Here is a 23486-nt window from a genome sequence, read left to right as displayed (position 1 = left end):
GATTTAGGTTAGGCATTAGGAAAAATTCCTTCATGGAGACGGTTTTAAACCACTGGAACAGGTTTCAGAGGTGGAGTCCCCATCCCTGGAGGGATTTAAAAGCTGTGTGGCTGTGGCACTTGGGGATATGGGTTAGTGGTGGCTGTGGCAGTGCTGGAGGAGTGGTTGGACTGGGTGATCCTAGAGGGCTTTTCCAGCCTTAGACTTCCCATAATTCTACCCAAACCCTTTGGAAATGCCAGGTTAAAAAAAAAAAAAAAGACAAAAAAAAAAAGAACAAACCAGCAGTCCCTAGGCAGGTGTGTCACAGAGCCACCTTTATTTACCTGTGGGTCACTGCCTGTCGCAGACCACACCTGCTACAGGCGTTTTCTCCTTGAAATACAAAATAACTATAAAAAGAGCTTTCCCGAATCCCCCATCCAGGCCCCCCGGGGGGTTCACACGTAGATCCCGACCCAGAGCAGCAGGAAGAGGACGCCGAAGCCCATGAAGAGCGATGCCACCAGCGAGATCAGCAGCTCCTTGTAGATGTCCCGGGTGTACTTGGTGGATGTCACCTCGTAGCTGCCAAGCCGGGGGTTAAGGTGATAACAGAGGCACAGCAAGGCGAGGGGACCCCCACCCGCTCCCCTGCCCCCGGGAAATTAGGGCGATAACCGGGGACTGGAAGGCACAGCAAGGGGACCTTGCGCTCAGCCGCGGGGATACACGAAGAACCAGGCGGTGAAGAACATGCCGATGGCCAGCAGCACCACGGTGAGGTGCGGGAACACGGCCGGGTTCACCGGGCTCGTGTATCTGCTCATCGCCTCCAGCTCCTGCGGGGATACGGCGGTGTTCAGCGGGGCCGGACCGCTACCGGGCCGGGCCCCCTGTGGCAGCCCACGGTCCTCCCATCCCCACCCTCACCATGTCGCCGGTCCCTGCTGCGACACGTCGGCTCCGCTCCCGCCGCCGCACGTCCGCCCCTCTCCGCCGCCGGAAGTGGAAGTGAGGGCGGGAACGAGGCGTGGCGAGCGCGAGCCGCTTTCCCATTGGCCGGCGGCGGCTCCCGGCGGGCTCGGCGGCGGAGCGCGGGAGCGGCGGTGCGCGAGCGGCCGGGTAATGTCGGAGGGATAACGGGGATCCGAGGGGAAACGGGAGCTCTGAGGCTCTGAGGGGTAATGGAGGCTGAGGGGAACGGGGATCTGAGGGGGAACGGGAGCTCTGAGGGGGAATGGCTGAGGGAGAACGGGGATCTGAGGGGAAACGGGAGCTCTGAGGCGGTAATGGCGGCTGAGGGAGAACGGGAGCCCTGAGGGAGTAATGGAGGGAAACGGAGGATCTGAGGGGGATGGAAGAGGCGTTGATGGCAGGCCTGGGGGGCTGGGAAATAAGGAGATAAGAATGAGGAGGTGATGGGGTCTAGATGGTTGTAATGGTGGAGATAATCGAATTTTGGGGGGAAGGATTGGGATGGGAGGAGCAGATGTTGGAAGGGGAGTAATGATGGGCCGAGAGGGAGTGGTGAGGGATAAGGCTGGCCTGAGGCAGGACTCGGGATAAGGGCTGCCAGTGGAGGCCGCAGCCCTTGGAGTGATGGTTTGCAGGGGAAACATTGCCCTCTTTGCTTTCCCCTCCTTGGGTGGCCCAACGTTCCTCATGCAGAGCCCACTCTCAACATCCCCCTTTTCCCTTCCCCAGGATGGGAATTCATGGCTTGGCCAAGCTTATTGCCGACGTGGCTCCCGCGGCCATCCGGGAGAATGACATCAAGTCCTACTTTGGCCGGAAAGTGGCCATCGACGCCTCCATGAGCATCTACCAGTTCCTGATCGCCGTGCGGCAGGGCGCTGACGTGCTCCAGAACGAGGACGGGGAGACCACCAGCCACCTGATGGGAATGTTCTACCGCACCATCCGCATGGTGGAGAACGGCATCAAGCCGGTGTACGTGTTCGATGGGAAGCCCCCGGAGCTGAAATCCGGGGAGCTGGCCAAGCGCACGGAGCGCCGGGCCGAGGCGGAGAAGCACCTGCAGGAAGCGCAGGAGGCCGGGGAGGAGGAGAACATCGAGAAGTACAGCAAGAGGCTGGTCAAGGTGACCCCACAGCACACGCAGGAGTGCAAGAAGCTGCTGACGCTGATGGGAATTCCCTACGTGGAGGCACCCGGAGAGGCAGAGGCCAGCTGTGCCGCCCTGGTGAAGGCCGGGAAGGTGTATGCTGCCGCCACGGAGGACATGGATTGCCTCACCTTCGGCAGCCCCGTGCTGATGCGGCACCTCACGGCCAGCGAGACCAAGAAGCTGCCCATCCAGGAGTTCCACCTGAACCGGATCCTGCAGGATCTGCAGCTGACCTGGGAGCAGTTTGTGGACCTGTGCATCCTGCTGGGCTGCGACTACTGCGGCAGCATCCGGGGCATCGGGCCGAAGCGCGCCGTGGAGCTCATCCGGGAGCACAAATCCATCGAGAGGATCGTGCAGCAGCTCGACACCAAGAAGTACCCCCTGCCTGAGAACTGGCTGCACAGGGAGGCCCAGAAGCTCTTCCTGGAGCCCGACGTGATCGATCCCGAGGCCGTGGAGCTGAAGTGGAGCGAGCCGGACGAGGAGCAGCTGGTGCAGTTCATGTGCGGGGAGAAGCAGTTCAACGAGGAGCGCATCCGCAACGGCGTCAAGAGGCTGAGCAAGAGCCGCCAGGGAAGCACCCAGGGCCGGCTCGACGACTTCTTCAAGGTCACCGGGTCCATCACCTCGGCCAAGCGCAAGGAGCCGGAGCCCAAGGGAGGGGCCAAGAAGAAAGCCAAGACCAACTCCAAGCCCAACGGTACCCCGGCCTCAAAGACTAAAAAGGCAAAATAACCAGATTGGGTGCCCACAGACCTCTGGGACTGGGCTTTTAGGGGGCTTAATGAGGAATTTTAGACTAATGACAGTTGTGTGTCAGTGCTGCATGTTAGTGCTGGGAAGGAACGGGTTATGCCGGCAGAGCGGAACAGCTTCTGGGCACAAACATGCCCAGATTTCAGAATTCCAAAGCTGAATAGCTCTAGAGCAGACTCAGGACAAATTAGATTTCATCCTGATCCTATTCATCCCAGAAAAGGTAGATGCAAACAGAAACTGGAAAGATAGGAGTGGAAGGCAAGCTGGAATTGGGAAGGAGTCTTCAAGTAATGAGGTAAAATTCTCCCTTTAAACAGAGTTCATTAAGGTTTTTCCTTCCCTTTTTGTGGTCACTCTCCTTATTCAAAACCCAGTTGTGATCTCAATTCCAGCAATGCCCTGGCCCTCTTTTAGTGTGTAATCCAGGGAAAGTTGAGCCCAGACTGCAGCTCTCAGCCTGAAATTTGCTTAGAAATGCTTAAAAATAAAAATATCCATAAGCCTAGAACTGCAGCGTTTTCAGTCCCTGAATTCCAGAGGCATTTTTCAGTGTTGTACACACTTACAGGTCCCAGGATGGGAATTAAAACCTTTTATTTCTTATTTTATTTTGTATTTTCTATAGTGTTTTGCTTGTCAGAGCCACAGGATGGGTTTTGTTTTCAGAATAAAATTTGAACACAAAGGCACTGTTTCTCTTTCTCCAGAGAAGTGGCTTAAACCGTGTTTTTAAATGAAAATCCCAGTTTCAGAGGGAATTCTGTAACAGCCGAAAAACCAAACACAGTCTGGAACACAAAGAATTCCAATTTTGAGCTCTCTGGATGCTTCATAGACATCAAAATCAGTGAGTCTGCTCTTTGCCAGTTCGGAAAATAAGAACCTGGCTTGTTTTGTGGGAAGTGAATCTTTAATATTTATATGCATTAATCTTGCTAAATTTGGGGTTTATGTTTCCTTGCTGTGGATTCTCTTACATGTTTCAATCTATAATTGTTTTTTCCTCAGAAGTTTTTTAATTGTGTTCCTCTTTTATCTCCAGATATCTTCATACGTATGGGAATGGTTTTGTGGTAGAGGGATAAAAAATTATTTTAAAATAATAATATCTGGAAACAAGTCTGGGAAATTTACCAATTCTAAAAGCTTCACCACCCTCTCTCTGCCTGGTGCTTTGTGGTATTTCACTCCATTTTTCCTCCATTTCTCATTCCAAACAAAGATTCCCACTGCTTCTGATGTGGACATTATTATTAATGAATTCCAGTTCCGCTCTTTATCCTTGGAGCAAGTGCTGTGGGAAGCTAGTGACCCAGCAGAGCCAATCAGAGAGGGCACAGGGGATTTGGGGCTCTCAGGTGTGGGCAGTCTCCCCCTGGGACTACTGGACTACTTTTCCACCTTTCCCCCTTTTCCACCTCTTAGTTCTAATTAAATCAACTTCTTCATCCCAGTTTTCCAGCTGGTTGGACCATGACCCCCATGTGTTACCCACAGCATTCCCATCCTGAATCCAAACCCAATATGTGCCAGCTCCTGGGAAGAAAAGAACCCTGTCCCAGTGGAAAGCAGAACAGTGGGAACTCCCAGACAGTTTTGGGGAAACCCTGAATTTATCCGGCACGAAGAATGCTATGGAGTGTTTCAGCTGCTGCCACGAGCTGCATCCTGGATCCGTGACAGCCATCTCCTGAGAGCTCCCTTGTGTTCCTGTTCCCGCAGGAGCCTCTTGTCCAGCACTGCCTGGAGGGTTTTCTCCTGTGGCACTGCTGCACACTGGGAGCCGTGCATTGGGCACCGGTGGCTCAGGGACGCGTGCTGCTGGGAATGCGTTGCTGGAATGGCTTGGGCTCCCGGTTGTATTTCCAGGCTTTTCCTGGCTGTGGGTATCTGGTGAGTTCTGTGGATAGCCACGGCTCTGAGGCAGCAGGGAGACTTGTCCATGTGGGCTCCTCCATCTGGAGTCCAGCAGATCTCATGGAGGCTCTGGCAGGGATGGAGACCTTTGCTATAAATATCACAGGTGGGGAGATCTTCCTTAGACTTGTCTTCCACAGCCAACTCCAGGGACCATTCCTGACGTGGGAACAGCTGCCTTTGCTGCCGGAGCCTCTTGTCCAGTAGCATGCGGAGAGTCTGCCCAGATGGCTCCGACACAGGATCTTTGGAGCCGTGGATTGGGCACCGGTGGCTCCAGGACACTTCCACTTGCTTCTTGGCAGGAACAGGCCAGGTTCCAGTTGGAGCACAACACTGATCACAGAGGGTCTGGACGGAAATGGAAGAGCCTTTCCGAGGGATGGACATTCTTGGAAGGGAGGAGGATCTCAACCAGCGTCGGACTGAGCGGAGGACTGAGCCTTTTCCAGCAGCAGATGTTTTCCGACAGATCGAGGTTCTTGTTGGGCTCCTGGAGGGCTGGGAGCTCCTAGAGGAGCTGGAGGAGGAGGAGCGTGAGGAGGCGCAGCAGGGCAGGTGGCCTTGCTCCAGCAGCTGCGCCAGATCCTCCCACGACAGCTGCCACATCTCTGAGTCCCGTGGGAAGGACACCTCGGGCCACAGCGGCGTCACCAGGTCCTGCAGCTCCCGGGCTGCTGTGGCACAGGGGGTGCAGCAGGGGCCGCAGCCGCAGGGGATGTACAGGGGGCTCTCCGGGGCGGCCGGGCCGTGGGGAGGGGTCTCCTGAGCCCGGGGGGAACCGGGAGCCCCCAGGGCCGCTCGGCAGCACCGCGACGCCCTGGCCCGGCTCCCGAGGCGCTTCCGCGCCTTCCAGATGCGGGTGGCCAGCAGGACGGCCGTACTGGCCACCAGCAGGACAAGCGAGGGGAGCAGGAAACTCATGGCTTCATCCGTGTCCCATCGTGGCCACACTGGGAGTTGGGGTGGTGGCACGTGTCCTGTAGAGACACCGTGCTGATGTCACAGTGCTGCAGGTGGGACACCTGTGTGACATCACAGCCCCGCCTCACCCCAGTGCTCATGACCCCAGGGCACCCCCGTGCTTCCAGGGGTGAGGGGCTCCATGTGGGCAGTGGTGCTCTCTGGAGCAGAACAGATGGAAAGATTCTCAGGCAAGTAGGACACAGTGATGAGGAGGAGGATGATGGTCTCACCTCCTGGCTGACAGAGATGGGGACATGGATTGTCCCATGGGACATTGCAAACGCTGGAGGAGGAAGAGCTCTTCTCAGTATCCACCAAAACATGTCTGTGTTATCCACAGCATTCTCATCCTGAATCCAAGCCCACGGCTGTGCCATGCGCTGTGAAGAAAATGAACCCTGTGAATCCTACTAAAAGCAACCAGCCGAAGCACTGAGGTGGAGCAGCAACTGCATCAAGATGGGATTTAGCAGGGGGATGAGGGGCATCCCGTGCAGCATAGGGCAAAAATGTCATCTCCATTGGAGCACCTGATATCCTATACCAGCTGTGGCACTGCCACATGGTGCCAACTTATCTGTGGGGTTACAGAAGGACCTGGAGGGTGGCACCATCACAATGGGTTGAGTCTGACTGGTTTGATGTCTGGGATAAATCCACATGTACTGGAGCGTCGACTTACAGAGCCACTTATCCCGAGGTCAGGTGCTGGAGATTGTGGAAGGGGGTGGTTGCTGATTTTTGGGCTGTTGGGAGGAGTTTGAATCCTGTCCCTCCCAGCTCCTTCTGGAGACAGTGTCTGTGGAACCACAGAATGGTTTGGGTGGGAAGGGTCCAGCTGGGAGCAGGTGTCCAGGCTGAAGGTCTGGCTGGACAAGGCCCAGTGGGAGTAGGGAATAGGGCTGGCTGGAGAGCAGGTGGGACCCAACTGGGAGGTGCTGGTGACTCCTGGCCAGAGATGGAGTCACAGAGTGAGGATTAGAATCAGCTGCAACCCCAGGCCACCACCTGTGGATTTCCGGGGCGGGGGGGGGGGGGGGGGGTAAACATGCCTGGTGGCCTGAGGCTGATGCTAATTGGGGTTGTAATAATCAAATGGATATAATTGCATCTGATTCATGCCATGAGAGTTTGTGTGGGGATCAGAATAGGTTGAACTGAAGCACAGCAATGTGCTTGGAGGAACAAGCCCGTGGCTGCTGGGGAAAGGCTTTGTGGATGTCCGAGAGAATTGACTCCATGGACTTGGGTGAGGCTGTGCTTGTGTGTGGTGCTGGGGAAGAGAAGGAGAGGAGCTGAGCTCATGGAATTAGGCAGGCAGGAAGACAGAAGGGATGTGAGCTGTGTTTTCTCCCAGAGACACACACAGAGGGACATGCTGGAATGGCACTTTATTGTTCCATGGAGGGGTCCAGAGTGTCTTGGTGGCATCAGTAGGTGCTGAAGATGGCCTGGATGTGCTCCCAGTTTTTCGGTTTGTAGGTGCCAACCCCTGCGGCAGATGGATGTGTGAGACTGGGACATGGAGACCCCCAAGCACAGCCCCTTGTGCCCTACACCCCCCTGGGTGCTCACCTTCCTGGAGGGGACTCCAGCAGCTGAAGAACTGCCAGTACGTCCCTTTGGTTTTGTTGCCAGCCAGCCCATGGATGGCGGTCACAAAGGGACCCAAGCATGTCTTCTCTGTCTTGAAGCTGCCAGCAAAGGGAGAAAGCTCAGAGCTGGGTGGAGGGATGCAAACACCTCCCCTTCTCTCCCACCCTCTGGCTCTCACCAAAAGATGTCAGGTTTCTCATTCCTTGCCACCTTCATCACCTGGAGCAGCGTGGAGTCATCTGGGACACACACCGAGGTGGAGTAGTGGAAGTAATTCTTCAGCGTGTTGGTGATGGAGAACTGCACCGTGATGGGAGCTGCAGGTGGGGAGAGGGGCAGAGTGGGCACCTGGCACAGGGCAGGAATGTCGCCCACATAAGGTCAGCTCCAGGTTGGAAGTCCAGTTGTCCCCAGCATTGGAGACAGGGGCAGCTGTTGGCTTGGGGACATTCCGTTGGTGGCAGCACAGCCCCGCCTACCTGCGTTGAGGTACGACTTGCCCACCAGGGGAGGCAGCACCTGGGCTATGGCCATGGGCTGTTCGTAGTGGTGGTTGTAGACCATGCTGAAGGCCTGGGCACGGTCCCACTTCCGAGGGGCATAAAACTCACTCGAGGTCTCCAGAGCCTGTGGAAGAGGTGGAACGTGGCACAAGCAACCTGGGAGTGGAACTGTGACCCCAGAGCTCCTGTCCATACCTGCAGGGCCAGCCCCATGCTGGAGATATTCCCAATCATGCCATTGTGCCTTTCTTGCTTATCCAGAAAATCACTGGTCACCGCCTTTAGTGCATCACGGATCAGGTGCTGCTCGCCTGTGTGGTTGTAGGCGCACACCAGCGCCAGTACCGCCATGGCCCGGGTGCCTGTGGGATCCCAATGTCACTGCCAGTGCCCCAGAGACACCTCTTGGGAGTGGAGGGGGCACAGTGGGGCTGGAGGATTCCCTTACCCACATCAGGGGAGCTCTTATGTTTCAGCAACTCCTTAGCCACAGCCTTGACTGCATCTTGGTTGTCATATTCCTTCACCAGGCACAGGGCCAGTATGTCCAGGCTCTCTGTGTACCAGGTGATCACTGCAAGGCAAAGAGGGGTGAGCTGATGGTGTGCAGTGAGGGTGACACCCCCCAGTCCCTTCAGTCCTTCCCTCACATCCTTGTGTACCTTTTTTGCTTATCTCCTCATTCATTTTCTGCTTCAGGATGGGGATCAGGTTGATAGTCTTCCCCATGGCATGGACACATCGGGGGTCCTGGCAGGAGGAGAGGAGGGCGAGGACGTACAGAGCCACTTGTCCCGAGGTCAAGTCTGTGGGGACAAGAGGACAGAGTGGTGGGATGGGATGTGGTGTCCTGGGAGCTGGCAGTGGCTGATCCTCCAGTACAGGGTGCACCCCCTCCCCTGCTCTGGGTTCTCCTCCTCTCCCTTCCCCACCTGTCTGGGCTCTCTCCACTGCATCCTTCTTTATCTCCTGGAGCAGCCAGTTGTGGACATGGCCATGGGTGGCTCCAGCCAGGTTCATGGCCAGCAGGATGCTGGGGTTCGGTGGCTCATCAAACTTGACAGATTTCTCCATGCACTGCAGCAGCTTCTGGACCAGGTGGTGGTGGGTGACTGTAGCCTGGCACTCCTCTGCCACTGAGGGCAGGTTTCCAGGAGCCCTGTGCATCGTCCACTCGTCCCCTTGCAGTGTCACTGGTCTGTCTGCAGTGCCACTGCAGGAGGACTGACACTCACCGCAGCCCTGCGTGACCGTGACACTTGCCAGGGCCAGCAGGACTGCGATGTTGTAAGCCATGCTGGGCATCCTCTGTCCTCAGGAGAGCTGATCCACTCAGGGCATCAGAGTCCTGCAGGCACTCATCTCTCCAGCTGTGCCCTCCGCTTTTATCCTCTCCTGGTGCCATCCTGTGGTCACTGCCCACCTACACCTCCTGTGGCACTTCGACATGGTGCCAGCTTATCTGTGTGGTCACGGGAGGACCTGGAGGGTGGCGCCATCACCATGGGTTGAGTCAGACAGGATGCTTCTGTGTGACTGGTTTGATGTCTGGGATAAATCCACAAGTGCTGGAAATTGTGGAAGGGGGTGGTTGCTGATTTTTGGGCTGTTGGGAGGAGTTTGGATCCCGTCCCTCCCAGCTCCTTGTGGAGACAGTGTCTGTGGAACCACAGAATGGTTTGGGTGGGAAGGGTCCAGCTGGGAGCAGGTGTCCAGGCTGAAGGTCTGGCTGGACAAGGCCCAGTGGGAGTAGGGAATAGGGCTGGCTGGAGAGCAGGTGGGACCCAGCTGGGAGATGCTGGTGACTCCTGGCCAGAGATGGAGTCACAGAGTGAGGATTAGAATCAGCTGCAACCCCAGGCCACCACCTGTGGATTTCCGGGGCGGGGGGTAAACGTGCCTGGTGGCCTGAGGCTGATGCTAATTGGGGTTGTAATAATCAAATGGATATAATTGCATCTGATTCATGCCATGAGAGTTTGTGTGGGGATCAGAATAGGTTGAACTGAAGCACAGCAATGTGCCTGGAGGAACAAGCCCGTGGCTGCTGGGGAAAGGCTTTGTGGATGTCCAAGAGAGAATTGACTCCATGGACTTTGGGTGAGGCTGTGCTTGTGTGTGGTGCTGGGGAAGAGAAGGAGAGGAGCTGAGCTCATGGAATTAAGCAGGAAGGAAGACAGAAGGGATGTGAGCTGTGTTTTTTCCCAGAGACACACACAGAGGGACATGCTGGAATGGCACTTTATTGTTCCATGGAGGGGTCCAGGGTGTCTTGGTGGCATCAGTAGGTGCTGAAGACAGCCTCGATGTGCTCCCCATCATGTGGTTTGTAGGTGCCAACCCCTGCAGTAGATGGATGTGTGAGGCTGGGATCTGCAGATCCCCACCACAGGCTCCCCCGGACCATCCCTGGCCCCCTCCCCCACCTTCATCGAGGGCATTCCCAGCACTGAGGAACTGCCAGTAGGTCCTGTCCTCCGTGCTGCCAGCCAGCCCATGGATGGCGGTCACATAGGGACCCCAGGACGTCTGCTCCATCTGGAAGCTGCAGGAGAGTTGAGGAGGCTCAGGCCTGGGTGGGGAAAAGGCAAATCCCACCTCCAAAGCCACCCTGGCTCTCACCTAAAGGTTTGGGGATCCTCCTTTGCTGCCACCTCCATCACCCTGAGCAGAGTGGAGTCACTTGGGACTTCCACTGTGATGAAGTAGTGGAAGGGTATTCCCTGGAGTGTGTTGGTGATGGAGTAATGCACTTGGATGGAGGCTGTGCAGGGAGAGAGCAGCAGGGTGGGCGCCTGGCACACCTTTGGGGGGCACAGGATGGGAACATCATCCCTGCAGGGTCTGGGTGACTGCAGGTGGGATCAGCATACCTCTGGGAATGTCATGTGTCCCCAGCATTGGGGGCAGGGCCAGCTGTCGGCGTGGGGACGTATTCTTGGTGACAGCACAGTCCAGGCCAGCCACATCCAGGTAGGACCTGCCCACCAGGGCTGGCAGCACCTGGGCGATGGCCATGGGCTGCTGGTAGTCGTGGGCGTACACCCTGGAGAAGGCCTGGGCACAGTCCCATTCCCGTGGGGCGTAAAACTTCCTTGTGGCCTCCAGTGCCTGTGGAGCAGGTGGGATGTGGAATGACACATCTGGGAATGGGACCAAGTGGCCGCGATTCCACACTCCCCTGGCACCTCCCCTACCTGCAGGGCCAGCCCCATGCTGTAGATATTCCCGATCATGCCATTCCTCTCCTTCTGCTCATCCAGGAAGCTGTTGCTCACTGTCCAAAGTGCATCCCAGAGCAGAGCCTGCTCGTTCTGGAGCTCCATGTAGTTGTAGGTGCAGGCCAGCGCCAGTGCCACCATGGCCTGGGTGTCTGTGGGGTCCTGGAGTCACCGCCAAGGCTCGGGACAGACCCCGGGAATGGGAATGTGGGAGCAGAGTTCCTTACCCACGGAGATGGGGCTCTCAGGGTTCAGCACCTGCTTGGCCAGGGCCATTGATGGCCTTTGAGCACCATCTGCCTCAGCCAGGCACAGGGCCAGGGTATCCAGACCCACGCTATACAGGGTAGTTTTGGGAATCCCCTCAGCCTCTGAAAGCAAAGAGTGGCAAGATGACAGGGGGTAGGGACAGTGACACCCCCAAGCCCCCAAGTCCCAACAAACCCAGTTTGTCCATCTCCTCATCTGTTTTCTGCTGCAGAACACGAATCAGGTCAAGGGTCTGCTCCAGGGCATGGACATGCTGGGGATCCTGGCAGGAGGAGAGGAGGGCGAGGACATGCAGAGCCACCTGTCCCGAGGTCATGTCTGTGGGGAACAAGGGAGCAGCCAGGCTGTGCTGGGCTGGGCACCCCAAGAACTGGTGGAAACCTGGTCCCCCCAGGAGCTGCTGCCTTCCCTCCTTTCCCGCCCTACCTTTCTGAGCTCTCCTCACTGCCTCGTCCTTGATCTCCTGGAGCAGCCACTTGTGGATGGGACCATCGCTGTCCCCCCCAGCCAGGTTCATGGCCAGCAGGACACTGGGATTTGCTGCCTCCTCGAAATTTACAGATTCCTCCATGCGCTGGAGCAGCTGGGAGACCTTATCCTGCGGGGCCACTGGAAAGAGGGGGAGGTAGTGGGATCCTGTGTCCCATCCGTGGTCTCTCCTGGTCCTCTGTGGGAGGCTGACACTCACCACAGTCCTCAGTGGCTGTGCAGCCCACCAGGGCCAGCAGGACCCCGATGCCCAAAGTCACACCAAGCATCCTTCTGGAGCCAGCTGACCCACTCAGGGTGGCAGAGTCCTGTGGGAATTCGGCTCTCTGGGCGTCCTGTCTGCTTTTAGCTGTTCCCAGTGTCCTTGTCCCGTCACCTGCCCTCCCCCAGCCGCCCTGGCTCTGCCAAGCACTGCTGGCTTATCTGTGTGTCCAGCAGGGGAGGAGGGGCAGTGATTTTCCATTTGGGATCACTGGGGACCACTTGGACCACTTCAGTATCCATGAGGCTGTGATGTTGTATGGGATTCATCCCAGTATGTCCCAGAAGGAACCACCTCAATCTTCCACCCAAGGTCCTGGAAGCCTGAGGAGCTCCATTGCTGGCTGGGCATTCTCCAGCTGTATCTTGCTTGGATTTTTCCAGGAAACTCCAGCCTTGATAATCTAAGTTCAGTACCAAGAAAACGGGTGGAGAAGGCCATACTGGACCCTACTGGGAAAGCGATTCAAGGACAGTGCCTGCGTCAGGCACAGGCAGCTCAGGATAACAGAGAGAAATTCCCGTCTAACTGGTTTCTTATTCTGCTGCCATAAGGTCTCCTGGCTCAGAGGTGATGGGAAGGCAGAGCCTGTTCATTTTTGGGATTGTAGTAGGAGTTTTGGCCCTGTCCCTCACAGAATCCCTCTGGAGGTGTCCAGCTGCGAGATGAGCAGGGACAGAATGTGCTGGCTGCTGTGCTGTATTTAACTGGGGTAGGGAACTTTTTGTTTAGTGGATTTGGATTCAGAATGGTAATGGTGTGGATAACACAGAGGAGGTTTGGTGGTTGCTGAGCGGGGCTTCCCCTCCTCAAGCACTTTGCAATGTCCCGTGGGACAATCCAGACGAGGCACCATCCTCAGAGACATTCCCTGTGCCTTCTATGGGCGGGGAGGAAAAAGGGGTGGGGGAGTCTGGAGGGTAATGTCACTTGGCACAGCCCCTTGTGGTGGAGGACCCGGTGAGTGAGGTATGAGGGGGGCCCGAGTGAGATCCCTCCAAAAAAGGGAGGTAACAGCCCCAAAACGCCTGAAAATTTATGGAGGGTTTGTGTATAAAATACTGAAAACTGCAAATATTCCCATTTTTTAATTTTATTGCATTTTAAAGCTGATTCCGAAATAAAACCCCGTGTCTGCTGTGTTATAGACAGGATATAGACTGTAAGGAATTCTGGTTACGGAGCAAGACGGTTTGAAAATACAAACATATTTCTCTATCCGCGGCCAAGGCCGGGGCTGCTCCTGTAAGGAAACGCCGCAGCCCCCGGAGCGCGGGCGCGGAGCCGGGAGCGGCAATGGCGGAGCACCGGGGGGGTGGCGCCGGGCTCGGAGGTGAGCGGGGAACGGGGACAGCCCCGAACGGGCCGCGGGGGATCGGTGTCCCGGCACGGGGATGGGTGTCCTGGCGCCGGGATCGCTGTCCCGGTGCAGTGATGGGTGTCCCGCCGCAGGTGTCAGTGTCCCGGCACGGGGATGGGTGTCTCGGTGCAGTGATGGCTGTCCTGGCACGGGGATCGCTGTCCCGTCCCGACAAATGGAGAGGAAAGGCGGCAGCACCGGGAGCTGCGGGCAGGGGACACCGGAGCTACCTCGGCCGAGCGGGGCCCGGGGCGTCTCTGGGGCGGATTCTGTAGGGGCCAGAATGAACATTTTGGGGTAGAATCTGAATTAATGTGCAGGGGCCAGAATGCACAGTTTGGAGTAAGGATGAGGTGGTCGGTGCTCTCCGGAGGGACCAGCTCGGGCTGGCTCTGTGTTGCTGTGAATAATTTGCTTTATGGAACGAGACACCTGAGACTGCCGCGGGAATCCAGGGCTGGCGCCGGGAAGGAAACGCAGTCTGACTGCGGGAAGGGGAGCGGGGGGTCGGGCGGGGCTTCCGTCGGTCACGAGAGCCGCCGCCGTGAAAGCGATTTATAGCGCTGTGTAAGGATGTATAGCAAGAGATAAGTGACATATTGATTGTAGGGTTACCGATAACGATACATAACGGACCTATAGAACGATCGTATAACGAGATCTAAACAAAACTCCCCCCCGTCATCCTTCTCCCAGCCCCGCTGTGTTTCCAGGATCTTGGGGGAAGAGCCGGGCTCGGGACAAAGCTCCCGGGCACAGCGGGGAATTCTTGGGGCCCTGTGCGGAGCCAGGATTTGGACTCGATGCTCCCCGTGGGTCCCTTTTGGCTCAGGAAATGCTGCGATCCTGTGCCTTGGAGGGTGAAATCAAGGGGATCCGGGGGGGTTTTGTCCCGGTGGTCGCGGCCCCGCCGGGTCAGGGCGGGTTAAAGGCGCGGCCGCCCCGGGACGGCGGGACCGGCCGGGCTGGGAGCGCCCGGTGCTGCCGCCCCGTGGGGAGCGCCCGGCACTGCAGCCCGGGACGGCGCCGGACCGCGGGATCGGCGTGGAGCGGCATCCCCGGGAATGCTGGGGCGTCCCAGGGAGTGCTGAGGCACCACAGGGAATGCTGAGACATCCCGGGAGTGCTGGAGCATTTCAGGGAAAGCTGAGGCACCACAGGGAATGCTGAGGCATTCCATGCCCGGGGCATGCGGCAGCACATCCCTGATGTGGTGCAGAAAAAGGAAAGTCCTGGGTTAGTGGGAGGATGTTTCTGGAATGGAACTGGGAGAGGTGCTGATCATCCCATGGAATCAGGGGCTGCTTTGGCTTGGTAGGGACCACAAGATCATTGACACTCTCCTGTCTGATTGCACAGCCAAGAACATCCCAAAGTACCTCCTCACCCTCATGGACAGCGGGAATGTCTTCCGTAGCTCGTGTTTAGGAATGGCAATGGCTGTTGGGAGCTCTGGCAGGAGCACCTGGAGACCAGGTAAGAGCAGCAATGGGATCATTCCAGCTGCTGCTGGAGGCAGTTTTCTCTATTTAGGATGTTCCTCTGATTGGTGTTTTCACGGCAGTGTTCTAGGGCACGTTGCAGGTAATTCTAAGAATTTTGAAACAGTGGAGAAGCAGATGGCTTCTCAACTAGAACCTGATCTGTTTCTAGTAATTCCAAACTTCTCCCACAGTACTATTCTGTATGAAACCTGGGTAAGGGACAAAGATGCAGAGGAACAAGTGTTGTAAACCTCTCTGGACTTCTAACAGAGCAAATCCTCTGGTAATCCATGCCAATGTCTCTGGAAAACTGTGGGATCCTAAGGATTTCCAGGAAAGCTACACAAGAAAAGAGATGAGGGAATAGATTTCCAATTAATAATGATTTGATGGACATGGGAATGATTCTTGTATGTTTGATGCTTCCCTTTTTCTTCCTGGAATAATTTGAAATGGTTCATTTAATAAATCATTTAAATTTGAGAGGAAATGATACAAAATTAATGCAGGGAAAGATGATGGAATCATCTTGGAATGGATTGGGCTGGAAGCCTCATCTCTGAGCCTGTCCTGGGCTGGCTCCTGCCCTTCAGCCACTCGCTGCAGGTGGGCATGGAAGTGATGGAGATGTGCAGGGAATGCTGGTTGGTTTTCCCTGCCTCTGGCAATCTGGCCATTCAAAAGACTAATTGACCTCTTCCAGCAGGGAAACATTTAAACAAGAGGTGCTGAAAAGAACTGGAGCTTCTGCACAATGAAATCTGCAAGAATCCAACTTCCAATCCCCCTGGATTGTCATTGGTCCAACTTCCATGGACTGGTCACCGTGGCCAGGAATGCCCAGTCCTGCTGGAATGCACTGGACCAGGATGTCATTTTCATTTTATGCTGGTAAAGACCCTCTGGGTGACCCCCAGTGACTGGAAGGACCAGCCTGGGCTCCCAGGGCACTAATTCCAGGGGTTCTGTTTTTGGGAATAGCACAGGAGCTTTTCTCTTGCCCAGAGGAGCAGCCAGTGCCTCCCTTAGTCCACAAATCCCCAGGATTGACCACAGAGGAAATAACAGGAATGTGGAAATCCCCCATGTTGGGAGTTTGTGGTGCTCTGGATGACATTTTGGATTTAAAATGTTAAAGGGGGGTGTGGAGGGGCTTTTCTCTCTCTCCTGTTCATTGTTGTTTTCACTGTTCTTGTTGCTCTCACTGTTATTATGTGTTGTCATTAATATGAAATGATTGTATTTGACGGTTTCCATTATTAAAGTGTTCTGAGCTGGATTTTTGTCTCTGGTCTCTTCCCCATCTCACGTGGGGTGAGGGAGCTGCTGCTGGGCCCCAGCTGGGTCTGCCCATGGCCTGGGACACTTCTGGGGGCTCCAAACGCCACGGACTGGAGCAGTTTTGGGGCTCACAGAGAGACACCCAGTGTGCATTTTGGGGGTGCTAAATCAGGCTCTGAGCTTAAAAGCAGGGACTAAATGGAGCATTTTGGAGTCCCGAGAGCAGGCTCCTCCGGCCAGAGCTGGGGCTCAGGAACAGGGACTAAATGCTGTGTTTGCAGGGCTTGAGGAGGAGACCAAGTGCTGACTGTTGGGGCTCACCAAGAGAAGCCGAAGTGCAGCGTTTTGTTGGACTTGAACGAAAGGCCGAACGCCGCGTTTTGGTGCTCCAGGCGGGCTTTGGGCCGGGGCGAGTCCGTGTCTCTGGGCTCCGAGTCGTGCCTCGGGCACAGCCCAAAGCCGGGCTCCCCCGGCCGCAGCAGAGCTCCGAGGCAGCGGCCGAGCGCCGCGGGTGGGGCTGGCGGCGGAGCCCCGGGGCCGCGTTCGGGGCTCAGCGCGGGCGGCCGGGAGGGGTTCGGGGCTCGGAGCGGAGCCCGGCCCGGCGCGTCGGGCTGAGCGCGGCATCCCGGGGGCTGCCCGGGTCTGGCCCGGCCCCGGCTCCCCGCGGCCGCGGCGGGGCCGTGCCCGGAGCCCCGGCGGGTCCCGGCAGCGCCGGGCTCGGCCCCAGCGCCCGTCCCGGAGCGGCTCCTGCCGGTCCCGGTGCCGGCCCCAAGCCCGCCTTAGTGCTGCGGGGCCGGGACCCGCAGCCCGCCCGGCGGGGGAGAGGCGGCACCGCCCGGACCCCCAGAGACACCGGCAGGAGCCGGAGCCGAATCTCCGGTCCCGGAGCCGCTCGCAGCCCCGGCCCGGCCCAGGGGAGAGGGGCGGGGCCGGCAGCGATGGTCCCGCCGCCATCCCGGGGAGGGCGGGGCCCCGGAGCTCTGGGGCGGTCCCGGGGCTCTGGGGCGGTTCCGGGCGGTCCCGGGGGCAGCTCCAGCGGCGGGGCCCGGCCCGCCTCAGGTGCGCGGGGCCCCAGCGCACCTGAGGTGATTTAAAGCCCAGAAATCGCTGCCGGCGCTATTTGCTCATCCAGAGCTCGGGGAGGTTGCTGCCGGACCGGACTCTCCCGGCGGCGATTCCTCTCTTTCTTCCCCCTCTTTCTCCTGCCCTTATCCTCCTCCTTTTTCCTCCCTTTATCTCCTCTTTTCTACCCTTCCAGCTCTTTTCTCCCTCCCCCCTATCCCCCCTCTCCCTCCCAGCCCCCCCGCCCTCTCCCAACTCCCCAGTCTCCCCTTTCTCGCTGTTCCCCTGCACATCCCCGACCCCCCCGTTCCTTTCGCCCCTCTCCCTATCCTCTCCCCAGCCTGACTCCCCTCTCTTCCCCCTGTACCCCTCCTCTGTCCATTATCTCTGCCCCCACCCGGCCTTTCCCCACCCCCCCTTCTCCCCAACCCCTCTCCGTTCCCCACCTCATCCCTCCCTATTCCCGTCCTCTCTCCCCCTGTCCCTCTTTCCCCCGCAGCCGCGGGGCTCGGGGCGCCGGAGAATAAAGCCCAGAGGGCCGGAGCCGGCGCCCCTCGGTGTCCCTGGAGCCCCCACACGGGGCCGGACCCGCTCGGCGGGTGCCCCCATTCCGGTCCAATACACCGCCCGACAGCGCCGGGGTTCGGCTGTCCCTACATCACACTGGGGGTCCCCGGGGCGGGGGGTTTGGGCAGGGCCCCCTCCTCAGGAGGGGTCCCAGGGGGAAAGGGGGGGCTGGGGGAGGGAGGGGGGTTGGGGGGGATAGGGCCCCCTCCGGCGGAGGGGGTCCCGGGGAGGGGGGCGGGGCGGAGGGGGCACTCCCCCCCCCTCCCCCGGACAGGGCTCGGCCCGGCCCCCTCCCCGGGACCCCCTCCTCCGGACCGGGGCCCGGGGGGAGGGAGGGGGGGCGGTTGGGGGTTGGGGGGGAAGCAGAGGGGGTCACGTCACTCTGCAGTGTGAACGCACATAGAGATCACACACATAGAGCCCACCGAACAGACAAACGGCCTCTCCCGTTATGTCCCCCCCTCCCGCCCTCCGGTCCGGAGGAGGGGGTCCCTGGGAGGGGGCCGGGCCGAGCCCCGTCCGGAGGAGAGAGCCCGGGGGAGAGGGCGGGGACTGGAGGGGGTTCGCCCCCTCCGCCCCGCCCCCCTCTGCCGGAGGGGGCCCTACCCCCACCCCTCCCGTCTGCCCCCTCCCCCCCTGGACCCTCTCCTCCGGAGGGGTCCCTGCCCAAACCCCCCGCCCCGGGGACCCCCAGTGTGATGTAGGAACAGCCGAACCCCGGCGCTGTCGGGCGCTGTATTGGACCGGAATGGGGGCACCCGCCGAGCGGGTCCGGCCTCGTGTGGGGGCTCCAGGGACACCGAGGGGCGCCGGCTCCGGCCCTCTGGGCTTTATTCTCCGGCGCCCCGAGCCCCGCGGCTGCGGGGGAAAGAGGGACAGGGGACAGGGGAGGTGGTCGGGATGGGTCAAGGATGGAGGGCGGGTGGGGGCTCGGGGTGTGCAGGGGAGCAGGGAGGGGGAGCAGGAGCAGGTAGGGTGGCGGGGTCAGGACGGGCAGAGGATGGAGCACAGGTGAGGGGAATCAAGGTGAAGACGGGAAAGGAGGAAGGAGAACGGGGGGGGTGGAAGAGGAGGAATGGAGAAGGAAAAAGAGGGAGGGGGAATTGAGGGGAAGGGAAGGAGGATGAGGAGCAGGTGGGAACTGGGCTGGGGAGGGAAGGATGCGTGGAGGGAGGCAGAGTAGGGTAGGGTAGGGGTGTGTAGCGGGGAAAGGGGGGAGGGTGTATGGGGTGGGGGAGGGGAGGAAGAGGAGGGAGAGAAAGGAGGTATAAAGGAATAGCGCTAAAACGAAGCGTAAAGAAAAAGAAGTAAAGAAAGATATATATGGGGGAATTGAGGGGAAGGGAAGGAGGATGAGGAGCAGGTGGGAACTGGGCTGGGGAGGGAAGGATGCGTGGAGGGAGGCAGAGTAGGGTAGGGTAGGGGTGTGTAGGGGGGAAAGGGGGGAGGGTGTATGGGGTGGGGGAGGGGAGGAAGAGGAGGGAGAGAAAGGAGGTATAAAGGAAAAGCGCTAAAATGAAGCGTAAAGAAAAAGAAGTAAAGAAAGATATATGGAGCCCGCGCGGACGCAACCTTCCACTCCGAGCATCGAGGGGGCAAATGACGGCGGCCGCGATTCCCGGGGTTTAAATCCTCTCGGCCCCGCCCCGCGCAGCCGCTCTGGGGCCCCGCGCACCTGAGCCGGCCCCGCCCCTCACACCTGAGCCGGCCCCGCCCCGCCCGCGCCCGTAAATCCCGGCGGATCCGCGCCCGCTCTGCTTTGTGCGGTGGATGCTCATCCCGGGATGCAGCGGTGCCCTCGCTCGGAGCGCTGTGCGGAGCCCCGGTCCGGGGGCTGCTCCCGGTGCTGCGCGGAGCTCGAGGCGCTGAGGGGAGGCCGGGAACGGGACCCGGGCCCGGGGATTCGGATTCGGGTCCGGGTCCTGCCGGTGCCTGCTGGGGATCCCGGGCTGAGTCACTTCTCCCTCGCTGGGTGGGCTGCGGGTCGTGGGGCCGCAGAACCGAGGCGGGATTGGGGCTGGGACCGGGATCGGGATCGCCGCGGGCGGGAAGAGCCGCTCCGGGACGGGCGCGGACCGAGCCCAGCGCTGCCGCTCCCGCTTGGACCGCGGCCGCTGCGGGGCTGCGTTCCCGCTGCGGCTCCGGGCAGGTCCCGCTGCTGCCGCGAAGAGTTGAGGCTGTGTCGGTGCTGGGCACGGCAGGAGGGCGGCACATTCCCAGAGCAGGCGCTGGATCGCGGCTGAAAGCGGGCGGGGCGCGGGGACGGCCCGGGCCGGCCCCGGGACCCCTCAGGCCCCGCCGCTCCCTCAGCGCCGCCGCCCCGCGGGGCGCCCCCTGGTGGACACGGAGCGGTGCTGCGAGCGCGGCGGCCCCGCTGGGCAGGGCCCGGGGCGCGCTCCCGGCCCAGCCCCGCCCCCGTGCGCGCTCCCGGTCCGACCCCGCGGGGGTGCGGAGCCCCCTCAGCCCCGGTACCCCAAGGCCACCGTGCGCAGAGCGGGGCCCGGCCCCCGTGCCCGCACCCCCGGGGCTCTCGCCCGCCGCCCCCCCGCGGAACGAGCGGGGCCGCATCGCCGCGGGCAGCTGGAGCCGCTCCGGGCCGGGCGCTGGGGCCGAGCCCGACGCTGCCGCTCCTGCTCCGACTGTACCTGTTCGGGACAGGGCACCACCGGGGCTCGATTCTGCTCGGCCTGCTCATCTGACATCTGTCAGGTGCGACCTGATACTCTCCCTCCTTTCCCCTGCTTTCCTTGTGGCTCACACTCTCCAATGCAAAAGCCTCTGGGTTTAAAAAGCCAGTGAGAACCGTTTAGTCTTTATTTCCAGGTCATCAGATATCCTGAGTGGGAAGGCCCATGCAAGGAGTACCAGACTGAACCCTTGTATGAAGGGCTCAGCTGGGCATTGAACCCACAACCTGGGCATTTTCGGCACCCTGCTCCAACCAAGCCAAACTCAGGTCATGGCCGTGTCCTGCCTGGGACGGGAATGCCAAGTGCCAGCAGGGGAATTCCTGTGCCAATGCAGCTCTTTCTTTTATGCCAGTGCTGCTTTACACACCAGCCCCTGGAACGTCCATAAGGCAGATTTCTGTAGCCAGCACCTGACCGTGGAACAACACAGGTGAACAGTTTGTGTGACAGCACAAAATCCTTCCAACAACCCTGATCTCCTGCCCTTTTCAGCATTTCCCTGATGGCTGTAAAGGTGCTGATGCCATGTCCCTTTCCAGAGAGAAACGAGCAAGACAAGTCCTGAGGGTTCCCCTGGTCCGAAGCCAAAGTTCTGGAGAGTGTCAGGGCTGGTCCCGCCTGCAGAGGGGCGTTTCCTGCAGGTGAGTGCTCACAGCCCAAAATCACCGTGGGGGCTGAGCCCGGGGCTGCTTCTCAGGCCCGGAGCTGCAGGGAGCCCTCGGGGACTCCTGCTCCCTGCCGGGAATGTTCCTCGGCGCTCCCTCCGTGTGGCCCAGCGGGGCGGGAACGCGGGGCGGGAGGAGCTGAGCCCCGGGGAGGGAACCAGCCCCTCTCGTCCTTGGTGCCTGCAGGGGAGGAGCTGAGCCTCAGGGTCCTGCCCGTGGCACAGCCCGGGGCGGGCGCTGGGATGCCCGGGCAGCGCTGGGATGGACACGGATCGAGGGCTGCCCGCGGCTCCTCGGCCAGGGGCTGCTCTGAACAGGCCCCCGGGGATGCTGCAGCCCGGGCAGAGCCCACGGCCATCCTAAAAACACCCCAAGAACAGCTGCCATGGCCTGGGAGTGCCGGCACGCCGGGTTTGCAGAGGAGCTCGGACAGCAATTCCCGGTGCCCACCTCCTGGAGCTCCCACACACCCACCAGGTATGTCCCAGCCACCCCAGTCCCTTCCCTTCCAGCCCGGGGACATCCTCCAGCAGCAGCCTTACAGCCGAGGGAATTCCCCTCACAGAAATTCAATCCCAAGCAATGCTCTCGGAGATGCCTTAAAACAAAAGGTTTGAGTTAGGTGAAGTTTTGTTTGGATGAAGTTTGGAGTTTTCCAGGGAGCCAGCTGGAACTGCAGAACTGCTGGGGAGCTTGCACAGGTGGGTCACACTGCAGATGCCCTGAAGGCAGGGATGTGCATCCCTTTCCTCAGGGAAAAGAACTCCCAGAGGCCACTCCCGAGGCTCTGGAATGAGCTCGGCTCCTGCAGGGAGAGATGTCCTGCCCCGGGCACAGGGGCTGCCTCAGCGCGGCCGGGAGCGCGTCCGGCCCCGCCCTCTGCTGCTGTGAAACATCAGCGGGAGCCCGAGCTCAGGGCGTGGAGTCCACGGAATTCCAGGGAACTCTGTCAAGGGCCCCCGGGAACGTGGGTAGAACGAACATTTTGAGGTAAAAATGAGGTTATTGGTAGTAGACAGATGGAAAATTTTGTGGGGAAATATTGGGCTGGGGGATGAGGGTTATAAATAGCAAATGCTATGGAACAGCAACCTGTCCTTATCCCATCCTGTTGAGCTTCCTTGGAACCTCTGCTGGCTTCTGGCACAGCTGCTATTAGATAGGCAGCTCTGTATGGGAATATCCATGCTGCATGAGGCACTGGGAGGTTATTCCAGTGGGAATTCAGCAGGGAATGGGGGCTATGGGTATAATTCCTCTAAACTAGCAAAGCTGATACTGAGCCCCAAATCTGGGCACCACACAGGGAGCAATCTTTGTGCTGCCCTGCCAGCCAAAGCCCTGGGCTGGGAAGCTTCAGCAGCCAAACATATGGAATTATCTAAATGCCATCATCCCCCAAAGGGACAATCCAATCACCTCCATTTGCTCCCAGCATGTCCATTCTGTTCCCCCAGGTGCCCTGGTGACACCAGGGGGGTTCCTGTGCCCACAGGGCCTTTCTCCTGCCCCTCTCCAGCCCAAGCCTCTTCTCCCTTCCCCACCAGGGAAGGAGGACACAGGGAGTCCACAGTTTACCTCAAAACAGTCCTTCCCCCACCTTGAGATTACCTGAGATTTCCCCCCCAAATTTTCCCCATCTGTCCCCTTCTGATTTCCTCACTTTTTACAAGAAAGCATTCTTTCTCTAATCCAGAGATTACCACAAGCTTTATTCCCATGATTTTCCCAGCTGTCCACTCCCTATTTCCTCATTTCCCCCTCAATATTTTCATTCTTTACCCTACAGATGCTTTCAGTTTTTACCCCCCAGTAATTTCCCTACCTGTCCATAACTAATTACCTCAGTTTACCCCATCAAGTGCATCCTCTCTGCTATAGATTTTACCCCTGAAATTTTCCCTACCAGATTTTACCCCTGAAATCTTCCCTACCTCTCCACCACTGGGTAGCTCATTTTGACCTTAAAATATTAATTTTCTACCATGGAAATCCCCTCAAGTTTTATCCCCAAATTTACCCACCTGTCCACAGCAATTCTTTCAGTTTACCTCAGGATGTTCCTGCTCTCCCCTAGAGATAATCTCACATTTTAGCCACCAATTTTCCCTATCTGCCCTGTACTAATTACCTCCTTTTCACCTCAAAATATCCATAGTGTCCTCTACAGATTAACTCAGATTTCATTACAAAATGTCCATTTTGTCCCCTATTTACCAACTAGATTTTAAAACCAAAACCACACAGGTTATGTCTCTTATCCACAAAATATTCATTCTGT

General features: G+C 58.7%; 4 protein-coding genes across 5 annotated transcripts; 1 reads left to right on the top strand and 3 right to left on the bottom strand.

The window, feature by feature from the left end:
- Positions 1 to 302: 302 nt before the first annotated feature.
- On the bottom strand, positions 303 to 1038 carry TMEM258 (transmembrane protein 258; the record flags this gene model as incomplete). The annotated part of the gene is made up of 3 exons (XM_084208650.1): positions 303 to 567; positions 712 to 821; positions 913 to 1038. 3 exons carry the CDS (start codon positions 1036 to 1038, stop codon positions 441 to 443), a joined length of 363 nt encoding a protein of 120 aa, XP_084064776.1. The 3' UTR covers positions 303 to 440.
- Positions 1039 to 1067: 29 nt separating this feature from the next.
- Positions 1068 to 3833, top strand: FEN1 (flap structure-specific endonuclease 1). Of its 2 annotated transcripts, none has more exons than XM_084207308.1 (2): positions 1068 to 1104; positions 1687 to 3833. In XM_084207308.1, exon 2 carries the CDS (start codon positions 1688 to 1690, stop codon positions 2846 to 2848), a length of 1161 nt encoding a protein of 386 aa, XP_084063434.1. In that variant the 5' UTR covers positions 1068 to 1104; position 1687; the 3' UTR covers positions 2849 to 3833. The 2 variants fall into 2 exon arrangements, with proteins under 2 accessions (XP_084063434.1, XP_084063435.1); XM_084207309.1 differs by lacking the exon at positions 1068 to 1104 and adding an exon at positions 1112 to 1163.
- Positions 3834 to 7185: 3352 nt separating this feature from the next.
- On the bottom strand, positions 7186 to 9159 carry LOC311154705 (cobalamin binding intrinsic factor-like; the record flags this gene model as incomplete). The annotated part of the gene is made up of 8 exons (XM_084207406.1): positions 7186 to 7247; positions 7331 to 7449; positions 7530 to 7668; positions 7831 to 7978; positions 8050 to 8216; positions 8303 to 8428; positions 8517 to 8660; positions 8787 to 9159. 8 exons carry the CDS (start codon positions 9157 to 9159, stop codon positions 7186 to 7188), a joined length of 1278 nt encoding a protein of 425 aa, XP_084063532.1.
- A 976-nt stretch (positions 9160 to 10135) lies between these two features.
- Positions 10136 to 12103, bottom strand: LOC311154817 (cobalamin binding intrinsic factor-like; the record flags this gene model as incomplete). The annotated part of the gene is made up of 9 exons (XM_084207588.1): positions 10136 to 10197; positions 10281 to 10399; positions 10477 to 10618; positions 10728 to 10965; positions 11052 to 11227; positions 11303 to 11446; positions 11520 to 11663; positions 11772 to 11954; positions 12034 to 12103. 9 exons carry the CDS (start codon positions 12101 to 12103, stop codon positions 10136 to 10138), a joined length of 1278 nt encoding a protein of 425 aa, XP_084063714.1.
- Positions 12104 to 23486: the final 11383 nt, after the last annotated feature.

The sequence above is a fragment of the Fringilla coelebs genome (assembly GCF_963513975.1).
Source record: "Fringilla coelebs genome assembly, chromosome: 6".
NCBI classification, from domain to species: Eukaryota; Metazoa; Chordata; class Aves; order Passeriformes; family Fringillidae; genus Fringilla; species Fringilla coelebs.
This window is presented reverse-complemented; position numbering and strand designations above follow the sequence as displayed.